Genomic DNA, 11,095 nt, shown 5'->3' with positions numbered 1-11,095 from the left:
GCCCAGGATCAGGGTGGTAATGGTGGAGACGGTGAGAAACCACCAGATTCTGGATACATTATGAAGATAGAGCCAACAGATCTGCCAATGTACAGATGGGGTGTGAGAGAGGTTAGCTATTATTATCTGCATGAATCATTTAAACACTTATCGACATATAATATACACCTGTAACTGTCTATTTTTTCATTGCCTCAAATATGCCAGGTTTGAGGCTATTCAAACAAGGATCATTCATCAGGGAAATCAAAAGAAGCTTATTTTGCTGTGCGATCAAAGGCTAAATCACATTCTTTCTCTGGGTCTCAATATCCTACTTGGTAAAACAAGAATGTTGAGCTCCATCATGATGGAGAATAGAATAGAATCATGACCATTTGATTCTATTATCATCGGGTGCCTTGTTGCCTTTGTATTGATCAGTTTCCAGAGGATAGTAAACTGTTTTCTGACTTCCATATTTGAAAACCAATCCTCAAGTCTGCAGTAGCCTTGAGTAACAGAACTCTCTGTCCTCTCTGTTGTTGATTTTCTGCCATTTCATACTTTGAATACATAAAAAAGTGACCCACCACATTTAAAAATAGAAGTACAGCAAGACCAAAGTAACCCTTTGTGCATTTTTTTCAGGGATATGAGAGCGGAATGGGGTTGCCTAATGGGAGTCTGGGACTCCATCTGAAATAAAGATTTGGAATTTTGAGTCTTGAGACTTCAGAATCCACTTCCTAGAGCACACCCTGAGCTATCACCATCTGTGTGCTTATATTTATATTTTTAGGGAGGTAATGAATTTATAAAAGAAGATAATTCTAATACTAATACTAATAGCAAACATTTATATAGAGTTTGCTATGTGTCAGGCATTGCTCTGAAGGTTTTGAAAGTATTAACTCACTTAATCCTCACAACGCTCCTATGAGCTAGGTACAATTATTATTCCCATTGTACAAACAAGGAAACTAAGGCACAGAGCTATTAAGATTCTTTTATTACATAAATAAGGGATCCTATACCAAGCAAAAATAAGTGGGGGCGCCTGGGTGGCTCAGTCGTTAAGAGTCTGCCTTCGGCTCAGGTCGTGGTCCCAGGGTCCTGGGATCAAGCCCCGCATCGGGCTCCCTGCTCTGCAGGAGGCCTGCTTCTCCCTCTCCCACTCCCCCTGCTTGTGTTCCCTCTCTTCGCTGTCTCTCTCTGTCAAATAAATAAATAAAATCTTTAAAAAAAAATAAGTGGAACGCTTTTAAAATAATTAAAACAGAAATGATAAATGTGAGGCAATGTGGAGACTTAATATGGAGAAAAGAGGTTTTGTCAGAATCCCACAAACTAATTCTGACAGGGTCCATAACAAAACACCCATGACTTTAGGCCTCTTCCTGCCTCCAACCCCTGTTGGTTGACATTGGTTCTCTAAGGAGGAAAAAGGAGACTGAGAACTAGGCCTCAGGGCTTCTGAATGCAACTTTGCCAGCTCCCAAACACCTGTCAGATCCGGTTCTCAAGAAGTTTTGAAGTTTCGAAATGTATCCTGGCACTGTTTCTAAATCAGTCCCTTGCTGGGTCTGGAGAAATTAGACTGTCCCTTTTCCAACATGCTTAAACCTTTCACTTGAGATTCCAGAGCCAATGTTTCCTTTCTAGAAAATAGGGATGAGCCTTCCTAAAAGTCACAATTATTACAATCTTGAACACACCCCCCCCCCCCCCCGCCCCAAACCCGCTCTGTTCCAGGCCCCACAGCCTTTGCTGGGTCTGTCGTTTGGTCAGGCCCAGCTGCGTCCAGATCGGACCAGAGCCACCGTGTGTTATCAGTGTGTGTGACCAATTTGGTGATGGAAGAATCAGCAGCGGGCAACCGGGCTAATCCCAGTCTGAGAAGAACATTTATTCAGCCAAACACCGGGACTGGAGTCTCTAACATAATGAAGAACTTGGGCTTGATCCCCCCCAAACCAGATGCCGGAAGCTGGGAGCAAACTTTGAAGCTAGAAGAGAGCAGTGGTGTAGGACTGAGTGCCCCCAATAGATTTTACACACACATGGGTGCAGCAGTGGTTTGGGGGATGTTGTTTCCCGGTGACAAATGAGGAGGCCTGAGCTACCAGAGACACAAGCCCAGCCTCCCCCAGGGGCACAACGGGGGACAATGCTCTCCGGACACAGGGGCCCTTAGAACCCCGGCCAGAGGCAGAAATTCCGGCCAGACCATTGTGCAGAGGGGCAGGGGTGAGCGTGGGGGTGGGCGGCAGGGTGCAGTTCCCACTCCGTTAGGGACCCTGAAGCACAGCCAGGCGACTTTCCCGAGCTAACCCTCTTCAAAGTCAGGCCACTCAACGGCAGGCCTAGGGATGAGCTCTGGGCCACGCCCTCCTCCCCGCACAGTCGCCGCGTCCAGGTGGCTTTGTGAGTCACTCAGACCCTCCGTAATAAGCCCGCGGTGGGTGGGGCCGCCTCGCACTTTCTCGCCCCTTCCCACCCTGACTCAGCCCTCGGCCGATTGAGCTCCCATCGCCGGCGGGCCGCCGCCGCCGCCGCCGCTGTGCCCGCCCCACCGGGCATGCTCAGAGCCCGGGCGGGCTCCGACTGGCGGCAGGCAGCGGCCGGCGCGCGGCGCGGGGCCCGGGAGCCCCGGTCCCTTTAAATCCGGCCGGCCCGTTGCTAGGCAACGGCGCGGCCCGCGCTGGCGCTGCACTGCAGAGGCTCTGCCCCGCGCCGGCCCGGCCGGGTCGCGGTGGCCAGCGCCGAGCCCAGGGCTGCCGCCCGCCGCTGGTGCCTGGCTTCGGGGAAGAGGGGCCAGGGCCCGCCGGACCCCACCCACGTCTCCAGGTACGTGCGCGCGCGGGAGCGCCGGGGCTGCCCCGGACTCGCCGCTGAGGGACCCCGGGCGGAAGCACCCGGTCGCCCCGCCCCGCCCCCCCCCCCCGCCACCTCGGACCACCACCACCACCACCACCGCCCACCCCCCCCACCCCCCACTGCGGCTCTCGGCTCTCCTCCGAACCCGGGGCGGGAGCTGGCGAGCGCCAGGGAGCCAGGGGAACAGGGTGTGGGAGTGGGGTGCGGAAGGAGGAGTGGGGTCAGGCCTCCCCGCTGCCCTCTCCCTCCGCCCCCCCACTCCACCCCCCCAGAGGGTAGGGACTGGGGAGGTGGCAGGGAGCGCCCAGACCCGAGCCCCCTTCTCCCCACTGGAGGCAGGGATAGCAGGAGTTTGTGAACCATTTACCGAGAAAACCCCCAAACTATGCATGCATAGATACAGCTTTATAGCACGAATGTGACTTCCATACTAATAAAGTACTCCGCCTTTGGAATTAAGGTGACTCCGTATCTTTTCTTCTACAGGGAATAGTTTGACGCCAATTAACAAAGAATTGGAGGGTAAAAACAGTTTACAGGGCCCAGTTTTCAATGGTACTTTGCTTCACTCTCAGTATCTGCCAAACAATAGGAAAGACGATTTGTCCCGTGAAGTGAGCACTTGGCTCAAATGTTAGGACCCCGAAAGATGAAGGCAGAAAAAATCGAGATCGCTTTCCTTTTTAATGATTTCACAAATTAACCCGACTCCGAGGGAGGGAGGCAAGGCCCAGGCTCCAGCCCTTTGCTAACGTGGCTCTTGGCACGCTCATTAATAACAAGCATGCTCCTGTGGCCACCAGCAGTGGCTCATTTGCTCAGTAGGTGCTAAAGGCTGGGAGATACCGTGTGGAATAACCTGCCACCATGGTTCTTGTCCTATTTGATATTTGCATTGCTTGGGGACGCAAGACTTGGTGGCATGACAGTTGGGAAAGTGGGTTGGCAAGTTAAAAAGAAAACTTGCTTCAAAGTGTCTGGCATCACATTTTAGATAGGCCACACGGCATTCTAAGTATATCACTTGTCATTTTAAGCTACATCTCAGATATAAACACGGATTTGGGCATTCTGGTTAATTATATTTTCTAATTATGCTGTGGGGATTTTATTTTCAGTTCAAACTGGAGAAGGAGAACAACGGCATCCAACAGAAGACCTTGGACGTCGGAGAGTGTAAGTACCGTTGTGCTGGCTGGTATCTTGTTACTGTTGGTGTTTAGAAGCCCAGAGCCTGACCCAACATCGAGTCTTCAACCTTGTAACTAGATTGTTAATCTGCATTGTCAGTAGAATCTCAAAAAGCCTCACGAAAATACAAAAGAAAAAGTGTCCTGGAGACTTTCGCTAAGCCAAATAAACTTTGAGGGAAAAAAATAAAAATAAAAAATCCTCCCATGTTCCCCAAAATACTATTGCATAAACCAGAGGAGAAATTATAAGTATGTACAAAAACTCGGTTAGAATTGCAGCATCATAGAATTTCCAGAAAGAATATTCAGGCTCATTCATTCAACAGATATTTGTTGGTGGTTACTATGTGTAGGGAAACAAAGAATAGGATGCCAGGAGATCACAGTGTATCAGCGAAGTAGAAGTATGATGAAATGCTGTCGAAGCAGCATGGGAAAAACTTAAGAGTGCAGAGTCATCCTCGCTAATACTCAAATTGGTACTCCAACTGTGATATTTCTAAGAAGTTATTGGAGGCTCTGAAAAACACTGGGGCATTTGGAAAGTTCCGGGTAAAGCAACTGGAGATAAAATGCAAATATCTCCAGTTGTGGAAAAGACTACTTTAGAATCACTTTGGCTTCAGAAATGTGGGGGCATCGGCCACCTTCGGGATTTGGGGCTGACCTGCCCTGAGGATGCATGCTAAATTAATGTAAGATTTGAGTTTAGGGTCCTCACTGCTTGTTTTAATAGCACCTACATTCCCCCCCCCCCAAACTGACTCTTTCTGGGGTCTGATAACTTCAGGCTGACAACTTTGGAGCACATCTCTTTGGAGAAGGGTTGGGTTGTTTGACTGGCTGGTTTCTGTTCCAAGGGAGGGTAAGGAAAATCTGAAAAAGAACAAAACCTGTTGTTTACAGTAGACTACAGTTGCTTCCGTTTTTTGTTTTTATTCGTTTCTCTTAACCACCTGTGAAATGGGTATCTATTGTCCCTATTTTATACTGGGAGAAACTGAAGCTCACATAAGGTAAGTTTTCCCATTGTTCTAAAGTGTGGGAGTCAAGATACCTGCCACCCCTCAGGATTTTTCCACTATAATCCTCACACTCAGTTCCTTTCGCAAGAACTTCCTTTTCCTTCGTCCCCACAATTTTGCACGCTAACAACGTGTTCCCCCACCTTGACTTCAGACACTTCATTTGGGTCCTCATTTTGGTATTTAACATTTTTCTGCGAGCCAGTGGTTCTCAAGGGGGTGGAGAATGGAGAAGCTCCCCTAGAGGGGCCAGAATCTTCTCAAATAAGGAGAGAGGGTAATGATGGTAGTGCTTTGTGCCTGGGAACAGTGGAGGCAGAAAAAAAGATCGAGAACTACTGCTTTTAAGTGAGAACAGATCAGACAATTGAGCAAAGAAGCCAGGCCAGTGACTTTCTTTGTAGCAGACTTCTTTTTTTTTTTTTTTTCTCCTTCCTTATTTTGGCCAAGCAGTTTTTCTGAGGGTTGGGAGAACTGAAACCATCCAAGAATAATGGGGAAAAGTTCCCTGTGCTAAGAAGGGCCCTTTGTCTTCCCCTTACTGCTCCTGGGCTGTGACTACAAGCCACGCCTCTAGTCGAGGGTGGCTGGGGGGCTGAGTGCCGTGACAACAGTTTGACCGTCCCAGGTTGGAGATGACCTTTTGCAACTGCCATTCCCAATTTACGAAGTTTGTTTGGGATGAAACACTCTGACGAGGGGAGGGGGTGGGGGAAACCTCTGGAGGTTTTCCAGAACTGTTTCCCAGTCCCTGCCTACCCCTGCCTGGAAGAATGATCGCATTTTGCAGACAGATGTAGATTTATGCAAAAGAGATGGTCCTGAAAGTTTGAAATCAAATTCCAATGTAAATGAGATAAGGCAAGGGGGGGGGGGGGAAGGTCTTTGATTTTTAGCTTAGCAAATTTCCCTAAAGCATGTGATTTAAAAAATGAATGTTTTAGAAAACAAATAATTAGATTTCACATATTTAACCACTTATCCACGTTAATATGAGTCTATTCCCCAGGGCCCCCTACCTTGAAAATGGAAATGAGATGGTTTTGTGGGTTTCTCCTTTCACGGCAAATAGCGGTGCATTATTTTCTGGAGCTCTTCGGGGATAGCTGTGCTTTCGCCTATGATTTTTATGGCATGGTTTGCCTAAAGATCCATAATAAATGATCACTCTTTGCTTAGCTCTCAGCAATTCTTTTATGTTACATCACATTACATTATAAATTTATTTGCAATTTATTTTATCAGGGGTTCCCAAATTCTTTAGATGAATATAAACCACTTCCATGAGTCAGGAGATCCCTTACTCCACCAAAATGCCCTACTACTTTGCCACCGAAAAAAGAAAGTCACCAGAGGAGAAATGGTGATGTTTTCAGAGAGACACTAACTAGAACGATCAGGAGTCTGTTATTAATTTATGTCAGGCACAAATGAATAGATGTCGCCGTATTATGGACACCCTTGTCTTAACAGCGCAGTCCCAAGGACTTCTGGGGGATTGCTGTCTTAGAGGACCATTAATGGTATTTTTGCCACATGACTTTATATTGTTTTCCTGTGTTCTGGCTTGTTTGTTTCTTCCAATTTTTCATCTCTCTTGGACCTCCTTCCCTTACCCTTTAGTCCTTCAGTGACCAATGTAGTGTTAGGGAGGCAGTTACAGTAATAAATATTCACAATTGACCCACTAAAAAGGCATGCTTATACTTCCAGTAATGGCTTCTGGTTTGATTTGCCCTATGCTGCGACAAATTACCCAATCAAGTTTATTGAGAGCAAAATGGCTGCCCTGGCAGGGTAGAGGAACGTCATTGTTTCAAAGCATATTCCTTGGCCTTGCCAGAGAATACTAATGTCATACTTGTTCTGCATAAAAAACAAACAGTGCAGTTTGGGAAGAGAAAATGAGACTGGCAGCTTTTACCCCCCAGTCTGCGCTTTGCCACACTCTGTGACTAGATTTGGGAACAAGCCCTTCAAGAATATCTTGCCAATGAAAGAGGAAAAAAAAAAAAAAAGAAAGAGAGAAAGAGGAAAGAAAGAAAAAGAAAGAAAGAAAGAGGCAGCTCAGAGACCCCTTGACCCTGTCCTGTGTAAGCCATGGGAGGGAAATTCCAGAAGGCTTTTCAAACCTTTCTCTTTCTGTCCTTTGATATGTGACATGCAATTCTCCTTACCCTCCCCCCTTCATTTTTCCTCTCTCCTTTTGTGGCCCTTTAAAAAAAGTACCTAAGCTCTGAAAATAGCGGGTTGTTTTCTTTCAGTTTGTGGAATGAAACCTAGCAGAAGAATAAAGCGGAATTTTAGAGCAAGCACTGACCTGGGAGGGAGGGTCTCAGTTTTACCACTACAGGCTGTGTGGACTCGGTCAAGTCACCTGACTTCTCTGAGCCTCGCTTATAAAATAACTGGACTCTTCCCAGTTCTTTGAAAAGCACTGACTGTATCAGGAAAATGTACAGAGGCTCAAGGAAGAAAGGTAGTGAAATTGAAGAGAAAAAAAATGCGTGTATGTTTTTGCCAGAGATTTATGGGAGGGTTGGAGATAGAAGTCACTTTCTCAGGGTGCAAACTTATTAATGAAAAGAGTTTTTTCTGTTTTAACCTTTTTCTGTACCCAGATCTCAATCTCAGATTTCTCGTTATCACTATCTCCAGGAATACAGTGGCCTCCCCTTACTTGCCCCCTTGCACACCTCCCTTCCCGGTCAATCTCCCAGTGCCTTTCATCCAGAGTTAGGTACAAGGAATGGTAACCTGTCTCCCATTGCTACCTGACTAGAAGCATTTGTGTCTTTTACAGAATTGTCTGGTGAAACTGTGACTGCTAAAAAATGTGACTGGCAATTAGCTTCACTGTCTTCTATCTTTCCTCTGTTCCTTTCTCTTCTGACCACCATGATAACTCCCAGCCGTTTGCATTCATATTCCTAAGAGAGGAGAGAAACCAGGGTTAGGATGATCTTCCCCTTTAAGGAAGGATAGAGCATAGATGCTTCTGGGTGGTGATTTAGTAGAATAATAAAAGTCAGAAAGGACTATTTCAAGAGAAAGGAGATGATGCTTCAATGGCAAACATATACCATGAATTTCAAATCTCCGCTTATTACTGTGGTCTGGTTAACCAAACTTAAATAAAGCTTGGTTTATGGCTTTTGAACCAATCATTCTAACACCTTCACTGAATATCTGTATCTTTCCCTTTCCTCAAAACCAAGTAGTTGCCGGTGGGGAACGTACCCTTGGGGATAGCGAGTCCCCTCCCTCTTTCTTGGGTGGGATTAGGCATGTTCAGTACACGATAGCAAGTTTACTCTTTTACCATAACAAGGGAAACCTAACATTTAAACTACTGGTGTTAAGAAAACATACTGGAGAGATGATATACCAAAAAGTGGTTATCTCAGAGCCATGGGATTATGAGGGAGATTCCTTTTGTTTTTTGTGCTTTTCTGTATTTTCCAAAATTCTACAAAGAGCTTCCACTACTATTAGAATCTTTATATTATATGCAGTGTTATGTAAATATGTATTACATACTAAATAATATTATAACATTATAATCTTGAATAATAGTAAAGCAAATATTACTTTAAAAAAGGAACGCAGCAATTGCCATTTTCAGAGTTGCCAAGATAAAATTGTATTTGTGTGCATGGGAAAAAGAGATGCAGGCATCCTTTGATTTTTCTCAGTGATGATGCTGCAAATGCATTGCAGCAAGTGAATGTATAAACCGCAGAAAGGGACCCCCTCCTTTTTCTCCCCCTTTGGCAGTCACTGCAGTTGCTGGTTTGGTGGTTTCAGATGTCACTGGCCTTTCAGTGTGTTGCTTGGGTCTTTCTTCCTCCCCACTCTGAGAAGTGGGTTATATTTGATCAGACATTTCCGTATGTTAGGAAAGCTGTGTGTTATGGATTCTCTTTGAATAGGGAGGACTTCTCTTGGAACAAATAAATATCCTCTAATTTTTAGAAATTGGGAAAGTTGGTTGCGATTTGGTATGTCATGTTTTCACCTGAAAACTACACCTGGGGTCAGTATCTCCAGAAGAACACATTCGGTGGCATGGATATTTTCACTCATTGACATTCGGTTCTCATCATGAAATTGCTGTCAAAATGGATAGAATTCTGTACACTTGGCAGTCTTGCCTAAAAGCAAAGCCCAAGACTGGAATAGCAGGAATTTGCAGGTCAAGACAGAAGGGCATTTGGCAGAGTTACTCACAAGGAAGTCTGCATGGTATACTTTACCAAAAGCAGCTCACATTGCATTAAGCCCTGATGTTTTAGTCACTTTAAAGAATGAATAAATAGTCCAATGTAAAAGAACTAGAAAAAAAAATCAAGCACATTGGAAGCACAGGTAGTAACCTACTATTAATATTAACCTGTTAATTTGAAATCACTTTTATTCTTTAGAAGCAGTTCATTTTCATGTGTACGGTTGCTTTCTCATAGAAACGTTTTCTCTACAGTAAATAGCCCAAAGTGTCCGTTGATTGATTATACTGCATAGCAACAGAGAAGTTTAATGCTGGAAGAGTCTGTGACACGTAACCGGTGTTCAGTTCATAAAAGAGGGACCTGAAGCTCGTCCTCCACTATTGAGGTTCTTTCCCCCGTGAGCGACTACAAGTAGTTCTTCCCATTACACCAGCTGCCAGTGTAAACAGTGTGCCTTGATTTTAAATTTTGTTTTTCAGGAATTGGAAGACGTACCTGGAGAAATGGACGCTAGAAGAAAACACTGGAAGGAGAATATGTTTGCTCCTTTCTTCAGTGCACAGGATGTTCTAGATGAGGCTTCTCAGCCTGAATCTTCTTCTGAACAAATGACTTTAGAGAAAGCCAATAGAATAGATGGAATTTATAATTTGTCTAGTAGAAAGTTTCAAGAAGAAAATAAATTTAAGAGGAAAGAATTTATTTCTCAACTAAATGAAAAAGAACAAGAACCAAATTTAAGAGAGAGAAAGATAAACATTTCAAAAAACGAAGCAGACACAAATTCTGTCTCCTGTGACTCATCTAATTTGGATGTGGTGACCGAAGAAAGCTTTAACAGCACAGAAGACCGTTCTACCTGGAGTACAAAGGAATTACCAATCCTACCCCGACCAGACATAAAGAAGAAATTTACCGAAGGAATGTCTCCAAAACTTCGCCTGAATCTTTTGAATGAAGAACTGGAAGAACTTAACATGAAATGCAGGAAAATAGAAGAGGAATTTGAAAATGCTGAAAAAGAACTTTTGAACTCCAAAAAAGAAGTCTCTGCAAAACCCCTCAAGTTTCAGGAAACAGGGGGAGAAACTTCGAAGAAAGACTGGGAGCTTCAAGCTTTAAGAAATGACCTATCTGAGAAAGCGACAAATGTCCAGAACCTAACCGAAGAGCTCCAGCAAGCCAAAGAACTCATCCACAGGCTGAGCCTAGAGAACCGAGATTTAAAAGAGGCCGTTAGGAAACTCAAGCGTCAGACGGAGATCGGAAACGCACTCCTGAAGGAAGAGATGAAACTGTATTATGAGCTAGAGATGGAAAAGATCCGCGGGGAGCTGGACGCCATCAAGAACGAGCTGAGAGCTGAGAAGACTCTGCAAGCAAGAAATAACAGGGCCCTGGAGTTGCTTAGGAAACACTTTGCTTCCGTGACGTCACCAAGTACCCTGGACAGCTTGACGGAGGATTTTTTTTAAAACTTAAAAAAATAAAAAAAAAAAAGCCTCTCATGAGGCAAATCATGGAGCCAAATCAGTGTTTCTCATGCTTTCTTTGTGTGCTACTTAAAATGTGGGCGATGGGAAAGTAGGTGTTCATTTGGGTGGAATCAGGCTATCCATAAAAGTGTGTGAGCATTAACTTCAAAGCTTCTGTTTTCTCCTTCTCGGGATGGTATCACGAGAGTCCAAATGGAAATGAAGCTTCAGAAATCTCTTTTTTATATATATCTATTTCACTCAAGACATGTAGTGATTCACCAAATCATTTACGAATACAAATCAACAGCCAT

General features: G+C 44.7%; 1 protein-coding gene across 1 annotated transcript; it reads left to right on the top strand.

Moving 5' to 3' along the window:
• The first annotated feature begins 2,717 nt into the window (after window positions 1–2,717).
• Window positions 2,718–10,785, top strand: CCDC160 (coiled-coil domain containing 160). The gene is made up of 3 exons (XM_021684316.2): window positions 2,718–2,829; window positions 3,978–4,035; window positions 9,786–10,785. The coding sequence occupies exon 3, from the start codon at window positions 9,810–9,812 to the stop codon at window positions 10,779–10,781; it is 972 nt and encodes a 323-aa protein (XP_021539991.1). The 5' UTR covers window positions 2,718–2,829; window positions 3,978–4,035; window positions 9,786–9,809; the 3' UTR covers window positions 10,782–10,785.
• The last annotated feature ends 310 nt before the right edge of the window (window positions 10,786–11,095 follow it).

Source organism: Neomonachus schauinslandi, chromosome X, assembly GCF_002201575.2.
Source record: "Neomonachus schauinslandi chromosome X, ASM220157v2, whole genome shotgun sequence".
Classification (NCBI taxonomy): Eukaryota; Metazoa; Chordata; class Mammalia; order Carnivora; family Phocidae; genus Neomonachus; species Neomonachus schauinslandi.
Note: the sequence above shows the minus strand (reverse complement) of the source record. Positions and strands in the feature narration are given on the sequence as shown.